We start from the raw sequence: 23,252 nt of genomic DNA on the forward strand, positions 1-23,252 counted from the left end.
GTTAAGGTAGTATTGTATGCATGTGTGTGTGTGTGTGTGTGTGTGTGTGTGTGTGTGTGTGTGTGTGTGTGTGTGTGTGTGTGTGTGTGTGTGTGTGTGTGTGTGTGTGTGTGTGTGAGAGAGAGATAGTGTGTGGTTGTGTTGTGTCTGCTCTGATTAGATGATGTCACTCAGCTATTCAGGGCCCCAGTGTGATGGTTTGGTGATGTTCTGAGCTCGTCAGTTGGAGTTATGACATCATCACACAGGTGTTTGTGTTTGAGCTAATGAGGTATTATCATAACAACTGCACTTGAGCCCAGAGATCAAAGGTTACCATGGTGATGTGCAGTAATCAGTCAGAGGGGAGCTTTTCTATTGATATGAATGAGATAAACCTGTTACATGTGAACGTTTTGTTGAAGAACCGTAGCAGATATCGGTGAAATTTCAATGCGTGGAGCGTCTCAGGACCGTGGGGAGTGTCTATGTGTGCTTTTTTTGTACTTTTGGGTCAATAATGTGGCCTTTTTGGCAGACTAACTAAAGGTGTGCAGCTGGTGCTGTGATGAAAGATTTACAATTGGTGTTAATGGAGACATGTTGAAAGTTTTTGTCGCTTCATGCCCTCAAGAGGCATTTTGTTTAATGTTTAATTTATTTTTATTTTCCAACCTAGGAGAGGTTTTCCTACGTTTTTCATGAATAATCATGTCTGAGGAGTGTCGGGTTTGTGAATTATGGCAGGTTTAAAACATTTTTTTGGGAGAATTTCAAGCATCCTCCACTCTGTTTTGAGATCAAAGCACTCTAGACTTAACAAGCTATTCAATACACACTAATGTTAAAATCTGAAGAAAGCCTCTTTACCAAGCTCCAAACTAAGTTCAATATCTCAAAAAGTGTGAAAGATATCCACAATTTGAATAAGAATTGAATAGCTGAAGGTCTTGTGATCATTTTAAAGTTGGAATGAAGTCTCTCAATGATAAACCTTTGAGTTGGATGTAGAAAAGTCAGAATCAATATACATTTTTTTAATTTTAAAGTAAATTCAGATTGAACAGAGTAAAAAAAATGTAAATTATAGTGTCCGTCCAAAGAAAAAAAACTACTTATAGTGAAAACCACCCTTGAATGAATTTGACCTTTTTAGAGAGGTTTAGCAAAAAGAAAAACACTTCTGGGGTCATTTGGGTGGATTTTCCATATCTCTGAAACCCATCGGTCGATTTTGATGATTGACACCTGTTTAGAACCGCTAGAGCCAACAAAATCGAGGGGAAGTTCCTAAAATCCATCTAAACATTACCAATTGGTGAAGAGAGTGATGCGCAGCCAGAATGCCCAAAACCGGAAGCTGGGTTGTAACTCTCATAGCAGCTTGATATGAAATCTCAGTTTTTGTCATAAATCTTATGATAGATTATCAGTAATCATTTCAAAGTGACACAAACACATTGGATTAACCTTCAGCAGCGTTTTTATCGTTTTTAATGCCATTGAACACAACTTTTGATCAGAAAAACCGCAAAGGTAAGACTTTTTTGCCGTTTTGGCCCAGTAAAGCTACGTTGTGTGTTGTCTGGATATACCTTAGCTGCGGTTTTGGTCGCACAGTGATGATACTTATACCTCTGGAATCTGTTGAATCGCAGCTTTCATATGATATCTTGTTTGTGCAGATCCGATAAGTAATACAATATTTCTACCGTGAGTTCTGTGCTAAGTGCGTTAGCATTTTTTAGCTTAGGGCTAATTCAGAGGATTGATATTACCCTTGTGTTTTGTTTAGCAAAAAATTGTTAATATTGTCTGATAGCTGAGTTTCTACCCGTTAAGTGGGTATGACACATTCATAGTTTGTTAAATGTGACCTGCTCTATCGAAATCAGTTGCATTGACCCGAAGACACATTTTGAGTTGTATACACTGCTAGAAAGAGGAGATTCCTAGCTTTCTAATGATATCAGGATTGTTGTTGTACTCCAAATATTAAGCGAAATATGTCACATTATATAATGACTGTCACCGAGTCATCATTTTGAGAAAAAGGCCTTCAAAGTTTTCTCTTCTCTGGAATCCATCGATCTGATTGATTTTTAGCGGAGCAAATTATCAAAATACTACGGAGGGAAGATGTTTTCGTTTGGATTGCTGGTCTGGGAGAAGCTCGCGAGTGTGTGTGTGTATACGTGTGTGTGTGTTTGTGTAATTTTGCGTTTGTGTGTATTGCGTTTGTTTCCCGGGGGAAACCCTCACAAGAAACACCGGCTGTTGTTATGCCTGCTGTGACGTTAAGTTACTCCGTTCTCCGCTTGTAATTATGCCGTTACAAGCTTCAAAGTTGTATTTATCATCTGAATTTGCCGAAACAAGTTTAATATTCTGAAAGCCAAGACTTTGTTTAATTGAAATCAGATGAAAACAAACTGTAACGGACCCTGCCGTGTTATTTATGATTATTCTACGCTTACATTCATAATGTCAGCCGGAGGGAGGGGGGGCGGCGCTGCGGAAGAGCAGATTGCCTGTCTTCTTCCCTTTACAAGCTTAAAGAATGTATTTATCGTGTGAGTTTGGAGATAAAAGTTTCATATTCTGAAAGCCAAGACTTTGTTTGTTTAAAATCAAACAAAACACCCGAACCCCGAAAAAATAGTTTTTTGTGCAAATACACGTTTATTTTGAAATGAGCCGTTGCGACTTCCGACTGATTTCGATAGAGCGGGTCACAATTGCTGTCAAAGACAATATCATACGAAATACATACAATGAAGTTAGCCTCTTTCCTGGTTATTGGTAAAAGTGTGTTGTCTTGTGTCATTTAAAACTGTAAAGGTTTGGGTCAGTTCTGAGAGACTTAGATAAGATTTAGATTAGAAGTTTAATTCATGGAGTAACTGATACCATTTCTGCAGACTTCAGGAAGTCACTTCTAATGGAGATGTGTTTTTGAAGTAGTTTCTGCACCATGTAATGATCCCATGTCTTTAACTCTGGTTTTCTATGTCTGCACAAAGTCAGACTTGCATGTTGTGTATGTCATAGAGCTTCCTCTGGTGGATTTATAGATATAGTTTTATAGAAGAGACATGTCTTTTTACACATGCAACAATCAAACTCAAACAATCAAACTATCAAAGACCTATACTGTGTAGGAGTGACAGTATTACAATGTTATCATCCTTAGCTATATGAATGCTTCATATAACTGATCTTGCACTTCCATTTTCGCTGTTTACTTCCTGCCACTTGACCCAAATAAGAATCAATAATTTCAATGACTTCCACTTTATGTGTCACTGTGCAGCTGCCGCCTTGATCGCTTTCTAGTTTCTATCCTTACAGTCGTGAAGTGCAATCTAATGTCGCCTCCTTGGCAGCACCCCCCCTCCTGCAAGGTTAAGGCAAGACCTTTATTCATCCCAAATGGATTTTATTTTCCTTTCCCCTGCTTCAACCTATCAACCTACTTCAACTAGCATCGACAGCACCAGGGCTCACATTAAACTTTAATTTGAATCACGCTATGCTCGCCTTGTTGCTGGCAGTTCTTGAAAACCATTTCCATCTGCATACTCTTTTTCCAATCATGACACAGACTAAATGAAGCCAAAACAAATATCAAAATGCATTAAACAGCAGTGTCTACAAAGCATTGATAGCCAATGTGCAAACGTGGGTTTCAATGGGGAAATTCTTATCGATGTAGAATGGTTTGTTAAAATTGGATGAGATGGGTTTGGAAAGATAAATAACATCTTTAGGAAAAATATACTTAAAAAAATAAAAAAGGTACTATTCTGCCTTTGCATTACAAAAATATTTAGTTACAATTTACATTTTAAAAGGAAATAAAAGCCGTAAAAATTTATTAGTGTGCTTTTTTTCCATCTTTCCGTGTTAAAGTTTGTCAAGAAGACTACATTTACATTCCTAATTTTCTGTTCTTATCCTCATCTCATACCACTCAAAACAGCAACCGATAAAATGGCCTTCCACTGACATTGTTTTAATAGCCAGCAGGGGGTGACTCCACTGGTTGCAAATAGAATGCAGATTCTCTAGAAGTCTATGACAAAAATGACCCTTGTTCTAACTTTATTACATTTTAAACATATCCCTAATGAGTTTATGATCATAATCACTAGTTTCAAGTCCACTTAAATACATTATGATGCTCATTTTGTAAATGTTGGTCCCATTGGGAGTAAAATATACGATAAAGCAGGTTAGGTGCTTTAGGGCGTGGCTTGTGATTGAGTTTGCTTCCATGTTTTTCTTTTGGTTTTCAGTCTTTTAATTTTACAACTTTAATTATTTACTTTTGCTTTCAGTACATGAAAGTTAAGTGCACATTTTATTCACGCCTAGAAATGCGATATTTTGCATTCAGTTGTACTTAGCTTCATACAAAAAAACCAACAAGATGTCTTATATACATTCTATGCAATCAAAAAAAGGTGTGAGGCGGCGTTTTATTGTCACATTATTTTAACCTTTGCTGTCTTTACATGAGAATAATCCCCAAAAGGATATAAAGTATATATCCAAGCAATCTTTTCATGGATGTAGATTTTATTGTATTTAATGAAAAATGATATAGTGTCCGTCCAAGCGTGACTTGTTGGGGGCAGCTGTTCTGTCCAGTAGCAATTCATCTGTAAAAACATACAGGAAGTCATAAAGGTCACCGTGCCGAGGTCAAGTCAAACATATACACATTTTGCACATAAAAAATCAACTTGCTGGTCACTTATTCACTTTAATTGGCAGGGCTGACGGGAGAGAAAATAAACACTTTGTAACCATCTGTGTCTCCAGGAAAATAACTGGGAAACTTACTGAGTCATCTATTTATTCCACTCTGCCGTCTGTCTGCCCTTTATTTTGAATTACATTTTTCTTTGCTTTTTACACCTGCCTTATAAACAGACAATTCAGTACTGTACATTATAATACTTTGGTAACACTTTCTATGGTGCCCATTTCTATAATGCATTATAAACATACTCAATATGTTTACCCCGTAAAAGTGTCTTTGAGTATCTTGAAAAGCACACTATAAATGAAATGTATTATATTGCTATTATTATTGTAATCCATCAAAATATGCTTATAGCACTGTATACATTTATTAATGATACTTTATAGTAATCACAACAAATTGCTGAGCATATTTTAGTAATATATTTTACTATATAATGCTTAAAAGCATTAACCTTCATTGTCACACGCTGACTGATTGTGTTTAAAATTTCCTTTAGTTTTAATACATTATGATTGTCTTATAATACATTATAATCTGATGTAATGCACTGCATTGTGATTCTAACTCTAAATTGCCATTGCATTTATCATTAGAAATGATTAAAACAATGTGTAATAAGGTGCCATCATCAGGTTAAGACCCTGTTTTTGTATTTTCATAATGAATTTTCCACATTGGTGCCAAAGAAAGTGTTATCAATACCCGGTACATTAACACAAATGCTGTGCTGAAACCTTGAATGTTGTGTTTTGAGGTGTACATATTATCTTTGGCACAATGCGTAACATCTAAGTGATAGTTAGCATGTTCATTTACAACATCTTGCTGCAGGTTTACAGTCCAGCAGAACAACAACAGGTCCATAGCAATTTAGCTTGGCTCACTCGGGATACCATTTCTCTCCTGTGGACTGACGGTCTTTGTGTCAGTTACATTATTATCCGTGTTTTTATGTTTCTCAGACTGTTGGGAGACCATTTGTCCATTAGTAAAGGTCAATCGTTTATGAATTGACACACGAGTGAGCTGCAGTTTTCTGCGAAACGACCCTCTGCAGCGAAGCAGCTCTGCGTAGGCCTTGCGGAAATCCCTGTTGAAGGCTGGATACAGGATTGGGTTAAGAGCCGAGTTAAAATAGCCCAGCCACAGGACCACAGAGTTAAGTGTATTAGGGGGGTTTGTATTTTCCTTTATGCCCATGCAGGTGAATAAGGTGAAGTAGGGGAACCAGCAGATGACAAAACCCCCCAGAACAGCTACCAATGTCACTGTAGCTTTGTGCTCCCGAGCTATGGCTGCATTTGATGCTGAGCGTGCAAACGACGGAGTGGCAGCACGAATTCGCTTCACCTGAAAAGAGCCGTAAAGCAAAGGTTAGAGACACAGAAAATGAAAGAAGTTCCATCATCAACAAGTGAATGTGACTGAATGCTATTCTTTTATATGTCCTTTCCACTAAAATGACATTCACTAAAAGAAAATCATATTTTGTATCGATTTCCTTAGACGGATACAAAAAGTGACCTTTTACATTGCGCCTGTGCATGTTTTACAGAATAAAAAAAAAAACACTGACCTGTTCTCGTGCCACTCTGAATATGCAAAGATACATTCCGCACATAAGCAGCAGAGGCAGGTAAAATGTGCCAAAGGTATAAACGAGAACGTAGTTGTTATTCCATTCAAACTGGCAGTAGTGTCCCTCTTTGTCCTCCCCCATGCCCCAGTCCGAGTGCTGCACTCTGTAGTCTGCTGTGTTCAAGCCCAGGTGGATGGGCACAAAGGACACTGCTAGTGACAAAGCCCAGATGGTGATCAAGGCCAGTGTCACCCTCAGACGGGTAACTCTCCGGGAGTAGCTAAGGGGAGCTGTAATGCCTAAGTATCGGTCCACACTGATGGCCATCAAGGTGAGGATTGAGGATGCACAGAGCAGCACATCCAGAGAGATGTAGATGTTACACAGGGCTCCTCCGAGGGGCCATTTTCCGCTGCGCAACTCCACGCTGGCAGAAAAGGGCAACACCAGCAGGCCTAGCATCAGATCCGTCACCGCCAGGGACACAACGAAGCAGTTAGCGATGCGCCACAGTCGACGGCTGAGTCCCACAGCCAAACACACCAGCATGTTCCCACCGACGGTCAGAATGATGAAAGCCACCAGAACGAGCGAGCGGAGAGCCATGGAGATCATGGTCACCTCCACTCCTTAAACACAGTGCTGTGGTTCGTTCGCTCAGGAAACGGGTTCACCAAGGACAGGTTACTTTTCCATCAGACACCTTTCTACATGGCTCCTTTGTTTGAAGGTTTTCAGGATCAGTAGTAGATCATTGAGTGTAAAGCACTTCAAAGCCATGTGTTTTCCCACAGTCCCAGGGCTGTTAACACTTTCCTGGTGATAAAAAAGAACACTGGTTATTAATTAAAAAAATCACGTCATAATATAGATACATTTCAATAATTGTGAATTTCAAAGTTAAGCATGTTTATCGTTCTTAGTTCATGGATCGCATTTAATAATAATCTAAAAGGAAATAATGCTTTAAATAATGTATTGACGTACATATGCGTCAGACAAAATGCATGCAAAACAATTATACTACTGTGTGCTTGCTTTGTAATGGTTACAGATGTCTAAACTGTTTGTATACATCCCTACATCCAGAAAAAGTTAACTTGTCCAACTTAAGGTGGTGTTGTGTAGTTTAGCTTTCTTTAAAGGTCCCATGTCATGGCCATTTCTGACCCCCCCTCCCTGTGAGCCCACTGTGCTCTGATTGGTCAGTTTGACAGAGCCTAAATACCCACACACCAAAGTTCTGATGAGTCTACCACTATGGTCTACCACTGTTACAGTGGAACATCAGTGATTATGTGTTACAATGGCTATAGCAACCAGAAAATGACACAACGTCGCGCGGCTCGCTGCTGCGAGGAGCGGACAGTGTGAGCTGGGTTCATTTCCTGCTTGCTGCGTGGGGTCTGCGAGACAGCGAGACATCCTGAATGGACTCGGGAAGGGGGGGATGCTGAGGGGGCTGCAGCACCCCCATCTGCGAGGCTCCACTAGCACCCGCACACCCCCAAACGCGGCACACCTACAGTGTAAGCGCGCCACAGTTTTGCCGCTGCAAGGCTCCACCAGCACCCCCCCCCCACAGCGCGTCACAGTTTTTGCCGCTGAGAGAGTGTGTGTGTGAGGAGCTCCACGGATTGATCCAATGGGTCCATTTGGGCATGGGCACGTCACTGTACCCAGGAAGGAAACAATGGAAAAAGAGAAATCTCCAACGAGGCGTTCTGGGTCAGCGAAAGGTCTTTTCTGTGTTAGAGTTTTACTCGCTACAGGGTGTACTTTGAGGGTTTTTAACTCTGCAGACCGTTTACATGCAGAAAAACCTTCATAACACAGAAGGGGACGGGTAATAACCAGAAAAGCATGACATGGGACCTTTTAAAACATGTCTGATTGTTTAGAAGTTTACAAAAAATGACCAGACATCTAACTTGATTAGCTCAGTAAAACCTTGCGAGTTTATGGTCTCAATCACTAGTTTCAAGTATTCAAGTCCAATCTGTCCTAATGATACAGGAAGCTTCTCTGATATCCTGCTGACCAACACAATTGAATGAATTATAGTTTGCACACTTGTTGGAGAGTCCATGTTCAGAGATTGCTTTGTTTTATTTTTGCAGAGGAGAAGGCAACCGAGGTCAAGAAAAGTGAGCTTTATCGACCTGCTTCGAATTTTGTCCCCTTTCCCCAGCATGTATCATCCGCTGAGAGCAAAAAAGCTGTAAGTTGTTGCATTGATGTTCATGTTATAGAATCATTTACTGAATTAAGTATGGATGTAAACTTACTTTTTACATTATCTCAACACCTCAAACTTTGAAGCAGTCAGTTGTGATATGATAATCACAGTGGCTTCCTTTTTTGATTAACAGACACAAAAGAGAAAGTCAGAAGAAAAGAAGAAGAGTAATCTTGAACTCTTCAAAGAAGAGCTTAAACTGTAAGTCTTTTTCAAAGGTTTTTCCGATAAGTTGATACATTTCTGGCATACCTAAACTTATTTGAAAAAATGCAGAATTCAAGAAGAGCGTGAGGAGAGACATAAAAAGAAGACCAATGACCCTGATGGGGGAGGAGGAGGAGGATGTGGAGGAAATCTGGATATACCATTATCTGGACGATCGGGTAAGAAGAGCCTTCTCTTAAAATACAAGAGTTTTATAAGTGGAAAAAAATGAACTGCAAACATGCTAACCTCAGCTTTTTCCCGACAGTATTATATGATGACCTAACAGTGCCAACCACCACTAACCTCTACATCGGCTGCATTAGCCCAAAGGTAAAGTAGCGCACTGACTTTGATTGGTTCAGCATTGATACATTTACTTTACCCACCATTACATTGTTCTGTTCTTTCAGATGAACGAGGAGATTCTCTGCAAAGAGTTCGGTAAGTATGGTCCTCTGGCCAGTGTGAAGATAATGTGGCCCCGAACAGACGAGGAGCGCTGCCGGACCTCCAACAGAGCCTTCGTGGCTTACATGACCCGCAAAGATGCAGAGAGAGCCTTGGCTTCACTCGATGGTAAAAATAGGTTTGATTTACAGGCTCTACTGGCAGATAATAACCTTTCCCCCGTAGCTTTTATCATGTCGTCCTGTTCCACTCCGACTGATTATGTTTTGATTTGTAGGTAAAGTCATTATGGGGTTTGAAATGAAGCTGGGATGGGGTAAACCAGCTCGTATTCCACCTCAGCCTCTCTACACACCGGTGGGGGTGAGGGCCACGCCGCCCCCCCCATCTGGTCTGCCTTTCAACGCTCAGCCGAGGGACCGCTTCCGCAACGACTTCACCAAGCCGCTGGGCATGTCCAAAGGAGAGATGGACAAGGTAAACATCTCTTTGTTCTCCTGGGTGTCTGCATGTTTTATTTCAGTAATGTGTGTTTCACTAAGAAGTACAGGCGCTCATATTTAAGTCATGTTTCTTGTAAATGTCACTAAGCTAATTGATTAGAATCACAGACTCCATCTTTAATACTACATTAAAATACAAGCTTTTACAACTGCCCTGCTTTATCATTCAGTGTCATTTCTCAATGTCTTGGAAACTAATCTGTAACTTCTCATCATTAATTATTAAAAGTTGGGAACAATTTTGAAGTTGCATGTTTGTTTATTCATCTAGTTAATCACACTGTCCGAGAAGTGCCATATCACACGATGCAGGTGTATAGAAAAGCCCTAATTCAAATTAATCTGTTTGACTGTGAGAGAAATCAGCTTACATTTTCACAGACATTTCACCGACTATGAATGCTATCGTCGTTTTCTATGCTGTATGTATCCTGCAGTGTTTCATCTGTACAAGTACTCACTTTTTAATATTTTCACCGTTTGACTTCACAAACAGACTCTGTCCGAAGCCGTAGTCAAAGTGGTTATCCCGACAGAAAGGTACAGACACTCTTCTTTCTACGACCGATCAGCTGTTCTAACACAGTGTTACAGGACCCTTACAGATTGTGTCAGGAAGGAAGTTCCAGTCCTAAGCGCTGTAAAGAAAATCTCACGATAGAACATGGTTAACAACCCCAGGTCTTGTTGCATAGCGAAACATCAGTGGACATTTTGAAATCCGCAACTAAGACTTGAGGGCTTTTGTTGTTGAAGCCAAAGGTCCCCATGGCCTCAGATTTACCTACAGTAAATGCACTTAGTATGTTTTTATAGCCACTTCATTTTCTCTTTTAGCCTAGTGCTCAATTACCTCCGATTATTCATGTTGTTCCAGTCATAGTGTTGATGTCTTTTAGCTTACGAACAACTTTGATCCCTGGCTTTCCCATTGGTAGGCTGAGACACTGCAGACGGATACAGCTAGAAGGCAGATAGATGTAATGTTAACTCACAATGCAGATTCATGCTAGTGCCATAAATCAAACAAAGTTCTGATTTAAGATACTGTATAGTACTGAATAATAAGAAGACTTAATTGCAATGTTACAAATAATCAGGTAACACAGCATGAACATACTCTCAGGCTTAAAGCACCAACACAGTAACTTTTTTTTTTCATAACTGCAGCCAGGAATGTTTTCACCCTGATCCTGAATAGTATACATTTTGAGACCCTTGCATCTCAAGAAAATATCCTACGTCCAACTAAACGGCAACCGTGTATGAATTTTGAAGTTGAGACAGTTTTATTAAATACTGAATATAAAAAATGGCCACAAAATTGCAATGTGATTTTGTAGGAATCCTCTCAACAATCAAGGTAAAATAATATTAAAATGTTGATTGTGACTCATATGTCTCATATGTTTTTGTAGTCCTCTAGATGTCTAGTAAAAAATGATTGCGTTATCACCTTGAAATATAACTATAAACAATATGAACCATGTTCTACAGCTGAATGTCCCACAGGCTGTCGTCTTGTAAAATAGTGAATGCTATGACTTCAAACGACACTGTTTGAGTGTAGAGAGGAGATTTCAGGTTTTAACTGAGTGCACTCCCCGGTCTGATGCCCTCTTATTTCCCCCACAGGAATCTATTATTCCTCATTCACAGGATGATAGAGTTTGTGGTGCGTGAAGGCCCTGTGTTTGAAGCTGTTATCATGAACAAAGAGAAAAACAATCCAGACTACAGGTGAGTGCTTTGCTGCACTTGGTCTAAAATGTTATCTTAAAGGGTATAATCTTAATTTGCTGTTTTTTTATTTTCTCAGGTTCCTTTTTGAAAACAAAAGCCAGAATCATGTGTACTATCGCTGGAAACTATTCTCCATCCTCCAGGTATGTCTTTGTACTCCTTAGCCTTGTTTCTAAAAGATTTATCTGGGAGAACTTCAAACGGTTCAATCATTTAAATGGTAATCTCATTTTATGGGAAATAGCTATTCTGATTTGAAACACAAGTCCATGAAAAGGAAATGTGGCTGTATTTGTATATGAGTTTCTATGTTTCTGACCTTTCTCTTCTCCACAGGGACAGACCCCGACAGAATGGAGGACTGCAGATTTTCGTATGTTTCGGGGGGGCTCCATGTGGAGACCCCCTATCCTGAACAACTACTCTCAGACCGGTGAAGATAGTGCCGAGGCAGAGGAGGAAGCTCCCCCTGAGGAAGAGGTGAAGAAAGGGCAGCTCAGAGCAGAGTAAGTGGAGGCATAATGACATCTCCATCCGTACATGACTTAAGTTGAATTGAATGTAATCCTTTGTTATTCTTTACGATTCAGGCACAGGCAGAGGTTGGAGACTTTGCTAAAAGCGCTCACTCCCAACAGAGAAGATATCGCCAACGCCATGCAGTTCTGTCTTCAGAGGGCAGACGCAGCAGAGGAAGTCGTGGGACACATCACTCAGTCTTTCTCCTTGCTTCAGACGCCCCCTCAGAAGAAGGCTAGTTTGCCTCCCCTTGTGTGATCGAAATGTCACTGAATGTGTTAGTAAAGTGTGTCACTCACATCAGTTTTCCCTCATCCTCATTCCCACAGATTGCCAGACTATATCTAGTGTCAGACATCTTGCACAACTCATGTGCCAAAGTGCCCGGTGCATCATATTATCGTAAATAGTAAGAGATGTTTACCCTAAATCAGCTTTAACACTTGTTTTATTTTGTATTTTTTCTTCATGTGACCGTCTAACGTATCTCTGCCTCTGTTTTTTTTTCAGTTTTGAAACAAAGCTTACACAAATATTTGGAGACCTTAATGCAGCGCATAAAAACATACAAGCCAGACTGCAGGCAGAGCAGTTTAAGGTAATCACGTGTTTCATTTGCCTCGCATTTAAACTTAAAACAGAACAACATAAAAACCCTTTTCCTCCTTATCCCCGCAGCAAAAGGTCTCGTGTTGTTTTAGAGCATGGGAGGACTGGACCATATACCCCGAGCCGTTTCTAATCCACCTTCAAAACATCTTTCTGGGCTTCGCCAAAGCTGTAGAGGAGACGATGGAGCCAGTGGTGGAGGTGAGCTGAATATTTATCTACTCATTGATCCCGTTTTCTACACTCAGTGATTAGTCAACACAATAATTGGCAGATGAATCTATTCTGAAAGTAATCGTTAGTTGCAGCTCTGATGTGCACTTATCTGTCTCCTCGCAGGAAGTATCCTCTTACCTCGATGGCGCGCCATTGGACAGCGCGCTCATAGACGGGTTGCCTCTCAGAGCGCCTGAGGATGACCTCGACGGCTGCCCCTTAGGCTGGGACCCTCTTGACGGGGTCCCTGTTGACGACATTGACGGTGTCCCCTTGGGAGTTGCCATTGACGACATTGATGGCATGCCATGTGAGTCCACCGCAAATGAAAAGCACGTCTCTTAACCAGAAGTCCACCGTCTCCTGTTCCCGTTATCAATGACCTCTCAAGTGTCTTAAGATCAATACACGATCAATCCATGGCTTGTTGTCTGTAGCTGCAGTGGGATGCAAGCACAGGATTTTCCAACAGGGAATTATAAAGTCATCAACTTCATGAAATAGCTGTCCTGACCCAGCTGTCTCTTGTTTTCCTCAGTGGAGGAGGGCAGTGTTCCCCTCTCCGGCGTGCCTTTGTCGAAATGGGAGAAGACGGTTGACTCCGGGACGTTTTCCCAAGGTAACACAGGTCAATATATGCTTATCATATCAATCCTTCCCTCTGTGTTCCTGCTCACTTTACTCCTTTCTTTCTCAGTCATGCTTGGCTCCAAGTGGGACATGGTGGTGGAGAAAACCAGTGCGAATGAAGTGATGAAAGTAAGGTAAGGTTCCTGTGGTTCGCATCGTTGCATCTGGCTACATCTACGAGAGGTAATTACACAAACCCGGTTTAAAAATGAATAATTCTCCCTCCCCTCCTGGTGACAGTGCCAACTCGCAGGATGGTGATGACGACTCTGAGAGCGACAGCAGCGATGACGGCGGCGGTTCGTCCAAATATGACAATGCAGATTTCCAGAGCTCCCTCAAAAGTTTTCAAATGTCCGAGAGCAAAAGGAAACGGTTGAGAGAGCTGGAGGCAAGTCCACATTCATGAAAACTTGATTTTAAAAGGGAGAGGAATACAGTATTAGCGTTTGTTTAAAAAATGTATTTGTCCTCTTTAATCATTTCCTGTTGTTAGACCCATTCCCCCCCCCACTTCCTCTAGGTCACACTTTATGCCATGTTACAAACATATCCTGTCCGAAATGTTTAATTTTGAAAAGAAGACTCTATTAAAGAGGCTTTTTGCCACAGTAGAGGCGAACAATACAAATACCATCCTGAAAATGAGCATGTCATCTTTCTTATGATTATTATTTATCATTACTTATTTATATAAAAAGTCAAATAGCTTTACAGTCTGCATTTGACTCCATAGTTGTTTGCCTCCCTACAGTAGCATCTTCAACCGTGTGACAATATGTCAAATGATGGTAAATAAATATACAGAACTGATTGGATGTGTCTTGCCACAGGTGAAGGTAATGAAGATCCAAGATGAGCTCGAGTGTGGAAAGAGGCCGAGGAAGTCGGGAATGAGCATACAGCAGCAGGTGGAGCACTACAGGAACAAACTGCTTCAGAAGGTGAACTCTACTCTTCAGTTCAATCTGGAGACACTTAGTTTGTAGTTAACATTTGTATTGCCGTATGCACAATAGCGTTTTGGAGATTAGACCCCATCATACTGTGATGAATTAAGGGGGAGGAGAAGCCGACTAGAAAGAGAAACCCCCCAGGGTCTAGACACTGGTGGTGGTGAATACTAAGGGAAAATAGAAAATCCGGAGTGATGAGGGTTCTTCTGGGCTATCCTGCCTTGGATCTGAAAAACTGGAGGTGGAGGAGGGTTGCATCAATTCTCCTGAACGATGCTGTCAGGGGAGAGAAAAAGCAGATTTAAATGTTTTGCCAGGTGTGCTGTGATTGGCTGTTGGGAATAAGACGCAGCCGATTGGTTTAGCTGAGGTAAGTTGCGCCTTTGCTTTATTGAGAAAAGGGGCGAGTGAGTGAGGGAGAGCGTGGGAACCAGTCTTCCTGAAAGAACTTGCGCTGAGCTTCATTTAATAGTCTCTTAAGCAAAAATAAAAACCATGACTGACGTGTAATAGAAACATTTCTTTAATCAAGAATAGCATGGGGCAACATTTACAAAAGTGCTTGCTATTAGTACATTAAAATTAGACTGTGAAATTAGTCAGTTGGCACGGTAAAAAAAACAGTGTTACAGACACGCCCAAAGTGAAACTGCAAAGCCAGGTAGCAAGCCATTTTAGATCTGCACCAACTGAGAGGGAGCGTCTAGCTTCAGCTGCTGTTTGTGTCCTAATGTGTTTTCCAAGTTTGTTTTTTTACTATAAACCGATTCTTTTGAGTATTTTCAGAATATTTTACCCACAAGAAACCCATTTTCAATCACTAACCCTGTGGTACTTTGAAGAACGTTTATATCATTGCATGTACCCAAAAATACAGAAAATTATTCATGAAAAAAGGTAAATTGGGGCTTTGATCAACAGCAAAACTTAATCAACAAACATCTTCAAAAAGTTTCATCTCCCAGAAGAATGCTCACTACTTACAAAACACATGCATTTCCGCCGCTCACACATTTCCAGTTAAAACTCTTGGAAACATCTTTTCTTTTAAATAAGCCCACCATTTCCCTCAATTCAAAATAATTTTCTACATTTTTTGTGATTATTTTTTTTAATGAATTATAGTTAACCCAGGGTGAGTATTTGATATACAAATACTTTTGTGGTTGTAGTATTTCAGTTACACTGCTTGAATTATTGTTTTGTTTGTGTCAAAAAAAGTGTTACCCAGCCTGTAAGTGTTAATGCTGATATCTTTCTTTTCTGTAGGTGAGCATGTGTTAAATGGGTCGCACAAACTAAACAGCTCCCCCTTGTGGAGAACCTGCACTATGTTTTAGTTGAATTAGTAATTGATTGGCGAATTACAAGCCAGTTGTGTCGTATTTTGCATCTTAACAGACAAAAACAATAAAAGCCTTTTATCTGACTTCATTGGGATGTTTCACCGTGTCTACTATAGGAGTTTGAAAAAGATGAAGACAAAAACGAGAGACTGACATCAAAGCCCAAAGACAGGTCGAAGGATGACAGGAGGGACAGAGATCGGAGCAAACGAAGTGTAGAGGGCGTCAGGAGACGAGGAAGGAGTCGAGATCCAGACGACCACGCCCGAAAGTCGAGGAGCATCTCTCCTTTAAAGCAAGTGCCAAGAGATTTATTTGTGGGATGCATTCATCCATAACGTCTTTCTGTCTGTCTGTTAACTTTCAATCCTTTTTAAACAGGACAAGGTCTCCCAAATGGTCCAAGCGTTCCCGATCACCATCTCCAGACCGGAAGACCAGGTCGCGGTCGCCACATCGCTCCCATAAGAAAGCAAAGAAGAGCAAACACTGACTCTCAGCTCTGGTCATCCATTACCCTGCTGGTATCCATGGGTTACACAGCGCTCTTTAAAAACAGACGAACATGTCCGCTCTTTTGGTCCCAACTCACTCTCCATGCAAGACTCTGCACTCTTTTTTTTGTATGATGAAGTTTGAACACTGTAACTAATTATATATATTTTTGTTTTAATGTTTGTTTTTAAAATGATAAGCTGAAATGTTGCTGCAGAGTTCTGACACTAAATAAATCACGGATGTTGATATAACGTGTGTGTGTGGAGGAGATGATTTGTAGGGCCTGGATTTCAAAACTACTTTTACTGGTCATTTTTTAATGTCAAAAAATGTCGTCAACACGCATTCCTTTACTTTGTGTGGACTTTTATTGAGTAAATGAATAGAGCATTATTTGGTTGTTTACAAAAGCAGCAAGTATGAAATGTTACACACTGAATTTACAGTAACATTAATAATGACATGTGCTTTCATTGAAAAAAAATAATATCAAAACGTCTTAAGAGCCAATATTGTTCTAGACCATTTTTAAAGATACCCAGCCCAAATCAATAATAACCATATACTGATTTCATGTACCGTAGATTTGCTGTCATCTGCTAAAATGTTCGATAAATTACAGAAATAAGATTTTAGAAGTTTAATTTAGAAAAGTGATCTAGATTTAGGCACAAATCATTTCAAACCACCTTGCTTCAGACAAACGGTTACATCTCTTTAAGACACGTAAATGTGTGACTGACATTAGGACTTAGCTTTTCTAAAACGTGGGAGCAAAAGAAATGAGTGAGGTGCCCATACTGTTACAAAATAACCTAATCTTGCCATACTCCATCCGGACCACACAGCTGCAAATGAACACGTATGTTTCTGAACAGACAACACACACGCTTGGCTCTTTTTTCCCTTAGCGCAGAACCGTTCACAGTTGCTTGGTATTCAAGATAAAAAATAGAAACGTGACCGGGATTCACACCTCCTCTGTATTGTACAGTCTATTTCCTCCATCTATTCCCTTCTATTTTAGGGTCCATGTTTTCCCGAAAGAAGGCTACAGACGGCTCTTTGTCACAGAGCGATAGCCGCTAGGTAGTGGGTGACGACAGACTCTCCTTCGTCTTCAGGAGCGATCTCCTGCAGTCTGCCTGAGTGTGAGGAGCTGACAGCCTCTGCAATGCTCAGTACTTTTTTACATTGATGAAAACCTTGATGGCTCCAGTGAAGTCAGCAGAAAGTAGAACCTCTGTGTGATCCGTCTTTAGGGCTCCTACAAAGGACGACACTCAATTTAAAGTACCGAAATGTCTTGATGTTGTGAAATCTGCCCGTAAATAGTAAAGGGAAACGTACCTGAGGGTATGGTTTCAGAGTCAGTGGAGTCCAGGCTCTTACACTCTGCTTCTGGTTTGTCTGCTCCAGGTTCAGGTGGAACAATAAGGCCTGGGTGGGGTGCAAAAACTGCTGAGGTGACCACTGCATTGTGTGCTGAAAGATAAGTCAAGGTTTAGTGTCGGTTCAATCAAGAGGGAACAATAAGTTAGACAGGTAGTTGAATTAAAATCAAGCTTAACATAAAACATAGTTACCTTTAATTCCTTCCCAGAAGTCATTGCGGTCCCGTCGTACAGAAGTGAATTTGCTCAAGTCGTGGTAAGTGCTCCAGATGTACACGTACTTATCCTCTGAACCACTGACTATAAAGGAGTAGTCATGACTGCAGGAAGACAATCCTACAGTTAATTAAGGCACAGCCAAAATGGCAAACAAGACAAAGTGTGCTTCATGGGGGCAGGGCAGATTTTCTTTCCTGTAAAAGGTCAGTGTTCATGTTTAACAGTTAAAAAAACATGAAAAGGAGAATTTAGGCAACACCTCTACTTTCAGCTGTTGCTCAGTAATGCTAGTTTAAAAAGGGGCCCTAATATACTTTTGGGGGTTTTCCCTTTGCTGTAGTGTGTTATAAAGGTTTTTGGGTACCACTTTAAAGTAAGACTACCCTTATAAAAGGGTTTACGAATAGTTTGTAATTCATTGATTAATTAGGTTGTGAACACTTTATAAATCATTAATAAGCTTTTATAAGACATGAGATAAACAGGGCAACTGTGACCGGTTGCTTGCCAAATAGTGAGCCCACATGTATCTGTACTGCTAAGCCTTATATTGGCTACCTAGCTTACTTCGTCTTCTTACAAGCGTGTGTATAAGTCGCTTACGAATGATTAAGGTGTCCCGGTATTTCTGGGAGTCTCTTTCACGTATGTGGTCAGGGACCTAACGTCCGACTATATGACATTTGACTTGAAACTAAACAACAGTTTTCCCAAACAGCAAAGTCGTGGGTGTTTGCGCCGACTAAAATGGACTGGTAATTGGCAACAAACTGTTACTATGCGACACATTTCAACTTACATCATACTAAGATCGACCTGGGATTAGACGTCTCTATATTTCAATGAAAAATCCAGAAGCCGTTGAGAGACGAATGTTGTGATAAAATTCCTGCAACTCACAAACTCCGTAAGTCGTATACGTTCCCGAAACTCATGACATTATCGACCGAAACTTTGCTTTACAGGTAATTCGTAATGGTAAAAAATCGGAACCAAACTACGTCTGGTTGTCGACCTACTAAACAGATAAGTAATAGTAGTCGAACGCACTATCGCCATAGGACTGTGTAATATGAAAACCCGGACTCTCTTCGACAGAAGAACAGGTTGTTTCGTATTATCTGATCCTGACCATATATCTAGAATACTAACACCAATGTCGTAGTTATGGACATCATTCTACAAAAGTTCCCCAATGACATACATCGTCTAGATAAATGAGCAGTAAAGCCGTTCACTGACTAGCCGGAAGGACGGTGTAAGATCTCACTCAGATTCAAGACCGTCTAGACGTCACCTGCTCCGATTCACTTCCGATCATGAGTTCCTTATCAGATGACTTCTCAATAAGTTACGCACCTTCCACAGTCTGTTTACAATATCTTACGCTTTTTTTAACGAGTAATTTACGACACAAGAGGTAAAGTGTCTATCTTATTTTATAGGATATGTACTGTTCTCGTGACGGGTTTTGCAAAATGGTTGTGTCACTTTTATTTCAATTAGTTAAGCTTTGTATACTACATCAAACGTAATAACACTCTTGTTGAAACATACAATATGGAGGGGTTTAATTCCACCAATCTAATCGGATCCTTTGGACGGTAGACTAACAAGGTGTGAACGTAAGCTGAAACAGTGGTATGCGGGTCTACGAGTATAACTTAACCCCTTTATACAAACGTGAATTCTAACGATTTTACAAGTTTGTCTGGTTCTAGGTCCAACGGTACTTTGCTTACGTTAAAAGAAAATTTATCTGTCCCCACGGCACGCCTAGTAACCCTTGTCTTGACGTCTGATTGTCTCTGTCTTTGCGCAATTCACGGTAAGTTAACACCAACTATAAAGATGACATTTTTCGGTATGGTTTCGACAGTACTGACAGGTTGATTCTCTTTCTGAGTTTAGCCAATTGATGACTCTGTATGCATAGATCTTCCTTAGTACAAGATCCGTACGTAGGTAACTGTAAAACTCGGTTCGAAGTCCTCGTAATTGTAGACGCTAGTATATAAGGGATGCAGACTTGTCCGCTCATTAGACAGTGACACTCCTCGTCGGATGGTTTTGTATGGTTTCATAGGTCGATCCATAAGTTCGACCACACTGTCGAGGAAGAATGTTATACCTCTAATGTCGTGTACTAAAAAGTGGTGCTACTAGTCGTACCGATAGATTAGAGGTGTCCGGTATTTACTGAGGTTCTTTCACTATGTGGTCAGGGACCTAACGTCGACGTAGTACTATGACTTCGACTGTCGAAAACTAAACTACAAGTTTCCAAAAACCACAAAGCGCGTGTGGTGTCTTTTTGGAGCAAATAAAATGGACTGTAAGTTGAACAACTGTTACTCGCGAAACATTTTCAACTTACATCATACCTAGATCGGGACTGGGATTAGGACGTCCTATATTTCATGCAAAAGTCAGAACGTGTGAGGACGATTTTGTGCTAAAATTCTGCACTCACAACTCGTAACGTCGTATAGTTCCCGAATATCATGACATTATCACCGAAACCTTTGCTTTACAGTAATCGGTCAATGGTAAAAACGGACCACAACCTCTCCTGTCTGTCGACCACTCAAACGAGATAGTAATAGTAGTCGAGAAACCCACTATCGACAACGGACTGTAGTAAAATACCTGAACCGGTCACTCTCTTCCGCGACACGAAGACAGGTCTGTTTGCTATTATCTGAGTCTGACCCATATCATTCAGATACTAACGCACCCAATGTGTGGTTATGACCAGTCATTCTCAAAAAGTTCCCATGACCAATACATCTAAGTATGAGAGTAAGCGGTTCCTGACTAGCCGACGACGTGCTAATCTCACTCAAGATCAAGACGTTAGACCCCTCTCGTTCACCTTCCGATTCACTGAGTCCTTTCTACTAGATGACTTTAATAAGATTACCACCTTCCCACACGTCCTGTGTCCTCCATCTCGACCGTTTTCTTTTTACACGAGTAAATTTACGGAACAAGCGGTACACGTCGGGCTCTATTATCTTTATATAGGATTCTAACTAGTTCTTACGGGTTTGCTGCAACAAACTGTTGTGTCACTTTTATTTCAATTAGTTAGACTTTGTATAGCTAAATCAACCGTAAATAAACACCCCCCACTGTTGTAAGACACTACAGCATATGGAGGGTTTAATTCCCGCAACAAGATCTATATCGATGCCATTTGACGGGTAGACATAACGAAAGTGGTGAGACGTAAGCTGACAACAGTGGTATAGGGGCTGCTAGAGCTCATAACAGTTAACCACCTTTATACAACTAATTCTACGATTTTGACAAGTCTGCTGTCTGTTCTAGGTCCAACGGTAGCTTTCGACTTGACGTAAAAGAAAGATTTCTGTCAGGGAGAGGTGTAACGCCCTTGGTTTACCGTCGTTGTCTCTGTCTCGTGTGCCATGTCACGTAAGTTAACACAATGACTAAAATGACATTTTACGGTAATGGTATTCGACGACCCCCCCAGTTGACACGGTTGAAGATTCTCGCTTTCTAGTTTAGCAAATTGATACTCTGTATGTCAATTAGATCTTCTGTAGTACAAGATCCCGTACGTACGCGTACACTGTAAACTCGTTTCCGAAAGTCCTGTACATGTGAGCACTGTATATAAGGGTCAGACCTGTCCTCATTAGCGACGTGACACCTCTCGTCGGATGGTTTTTGCTATGGTTTGCAATAGCGTCGATCGATAAGCCGACCCAGACTGTCGAGGAAGACACGGTTTACCCTCTCAATAATGTAGTACTAAAAGTGTGTACGTAGCTCGGTGACCGATAGATTAAGGTGTCCCGGTATTTTACTGAGTTCTGTCACTATTGTGTCAGGGACCTAACGTCCCGACCTATATGGCATTGACTTGAAACTAACATACAAGTTTCCAAAAACACAAAACGTCGTGAGTGGTGTTTTGGAGAATAAATGGACTGTCAATTCGAAACACTGTTACTGCGAAAACATTTCAACTACATCATACCTTAGATCCGACTGGGATTGGGACGTCCTAATATTTCATGAAAAATCCAGAAGTGTGAGGACGATTTGTGTAAAATTCTGAACTCACAAACCTCGTAAGTCGTACATACGTTCCGAAATCGTCGACATTATCACCGAAATGTTGCTCTTACAGTAATCGTGAATGTAAAACAATCGGAACCAACACCTACGTCTGGTGCTGTCGACTACTAACAACAGAATAGTAGACTGTAGTCGAAGCCACTATCGACAAGGACTTTGTAAAATACTGAACCGGTACTCTTCTTCGACAGAAGAAACAAGGTTGTCTTGTACTTATCCTGATCTTGACCTAATATCTAGATACTAACACACAATGGTGTGGCTTATCGACCATCATTCTACAAAAGTTCCCCAATGACATAAATCTTACGATATGAAGGCAAGTAAGAGCGGTTGACTAGCCGGAGACGTGGTAATCTCACTCAGATCAAGACGTCTAGACACCCTCTCGTTCAACCCTTCCGATTCATGAGTTTTACTACGATGACTCTTACTAGATTACCACCGTTCCCACGACGTCTGTTTAAAATATCTTACGTTTTTTTTTAACGAGGTAATTTACGCCCCACACAAGAACGGTACGTGTCTCGATGAAATCATTCGTTACCAGTCCAATCATGTTAGTCTATTCATTCGCAAACTCTGAATTGAGGACATTGAGAGTCAAAATAAGAAGTTTGATAAGAACTTTCCTATCCACACATTCTTGGTGGATATTGTCAATTATGGTAGTATTCTTACTGGAAAAGGAAAAAAAGAAGCAAGAGGTTGGAAAAGAAACTTGGTGTTCTAAAACCTCCCCTTGTGAACGGACGAGACTATCCTACCTGTCGCTGCAATCATGAAGACAACGTACAATCTTAGAGAACTTATACTAGAAGTGAGATCCACCCTTATATCAAAAGATCAATATTTAATTGACCTTATCATTAATTAAAAAAACAAATCGAATTCTGTAACACCACAGGGATAAAAAACAACGGAAAAAAGGGCAAGCTAGCGTGACGCCTGTCTTCGGGCTAACCGTTAAAGCAGGTTTTTTTCAAACCAATCCTAATCCGTCTTTTCGTCGAGGCGCTTACCCCGTGATGCCCGGACGACTGTGCTTTCAACTTCGTTCATAGTTATGCATAAGGTAACAATTCTTAAGGGCATTGTATTTGTTGTCTTTATTTATAAAGTTACTCGTCTGGGCGGAACCTGATGTTGTAGCTACGTTTGAGAAACGGGTACCCAAACCGGTCCTGAAACTCGACTAGTGTAGTCTGAGAAATCCCCAAATTCTTGTCTGTGCTCCGTGTAAACAAATCTACTAATTGTTTTTACTCGAAAGATGAGGTAGTCTCCTGTTACTGTGTGCCGTCAAATTGCCAAGTCCAA

The 23,252-nt window shown here is 40.7% G+C and overlaps 3 protein-coding genes across 3 annotated transcripts in view; 1 reads left to right on the plus strand and 2 right to left on the minus strand.

Moving 5' to 3' along the window:
- Nucleotides 1-4,463: 4,463 nt before the first annotated feature.
- hrh2b (histamine receptor H2b) lies at nucleotides 4,464-7,144 on the minus strand. The gene is made up of 2 exons (XM_010772798.1): nucleotides 6,330-7,144; nucleotides 4,464-6,103 (listed from the first exon to the last, which is right to left on the minus strand). The coding sequence occupies exons 1-2, from the start codon at nucleotides 6,945-6,947 to the stop codon at nucleotides 5,624-5,626; spliced, it is 1,098 nt and encodes a 365-aa protein (XP_010771100.1). The 5' UTR covers nucleotides 6,948-7,144; the 3' UTR covers nucleotides 4,464-5,623.
- A 1,241-nt stretch (nucleotides 7,145-8,385) lies between these two features.
- zgc:163098 (U2 snRNP-associated SURP motif-containing protein) lies at nucleotides 8,386-16,684 on the plus strand. The gene is made up of 21 exons (XM_010772802.1): nucleotides 8,386-8,553; nucleotides 8,705-8,772; nucleotides 8,848-8,957; nucleotides 9,047-9,111; nucleotides 9,192-9,357; nucleotides 9,467-9,666; nucleotides 10,189-10,232; nucleotides 11,328-11,432; nucleotides 11,512-11,578; nucleotides 11,772-11,941; nucleotides 12,026-12,188; nucleotides 12,284-12,363; nucleotides 12,465-12,552; nucleotides 12,633-12,764; nucleotides 12,903-13,089; nucleotides 13,318-13,398; nucleotides 13,477-13,543; nucleotides 13,650-13,800; nucleotides 14,243-14,353; nucleotides 15,828-16,006; nucleotides 16,093-16,684. The coding sequence occupies exons 1-21, from the start codon at nucleotides 8,386-8,388 to the stop codon at nucleotides 16,202-16,204; spliced, it is 2,514 nt and encodes an 837-aa protein (XP_010771104.1). The 3' UTR covers nucleotides 16,205-16,684.
- LOC104946900 (WD repeat-containing protein 44-like) overlaps nucleotides 16,559-23,252 on the minus strand; it is a 27,064-nt gene continuing 20,370 nt past the window's right edge. The window contains 3 exon segments of the mRNA XM_010772805.1: nucleotides 16,559-17,476; nucleotides 17,560-17,694; nucleotides 17,796-17,923. Coding sequence (XP_010771107.1) covers nucleotides 17,388-17,476; nucleotides 17,560-17,694; nucleotides 17,796-17,923 — 352 coding nt within the window. The 3' untranslated portion in view covers nucleotides 16,559-17,387.

This window comes from Notothenia coriiceps, unplaced genomic scaffold (genome assembly GCF_000735185.1).
Source record: "Notothenia coriiceps isolate Sejong01 unplaced genomic scaffold, NC01 NC01_scaffold00011614, whole genome shotgun sequence".
Classification (NCBI taxonomy): Eukaryota; Metazoa; Chordata; class Actinopteri; order Perciformes; family Nototheniidae; genus Notothenia; species Notothenia coriiceps.

What these genes read in the sequence shown, in the direction of transcription:
- zgc:163098 (XM_010772802.1), top strand. Translation starts at nt 8,386, where the DNA reads ATGAATTATAGTTTGCACACTTGTTGGAGAGTCCATGTTCAGAGATTG. An exon ending in CCGCTGAGAGCAAAAAAGCT is followed by an intron (nt 8,554 to 8,704) that starts GTAAGTTGTTGC and finishes TTTGATTAACAG; the next exon opens with ACACAAAAGAGAAAGTCAGA. An exon ending in AGGAGCATCTCTCCTTTAAA is followed by an intron (nt 16,007 to 16,092) that starts GCAAGTGCCAAG and finishes CTTTTTAAACAG; the next exon opens with GACAAGGTCTCCCAAATGGT.
- hrh2b (XM_010772798.1), bottom strand. Translation starts at nt 6,947, where the DNA reads ATGATCTCCATGGCTCTCCGCTCGCTCGTTCTGGTGGCTTTCATCATT. An exon ending in TCAGAGTGGCACGAGAACAG is followed by an intron (nt 6,104 to 6,329) that starts GTCAGTGTTTTT and finishes GGCTCTTTTCAG; the next exon opens with GTGAAGCGAATTCGTGCTGC.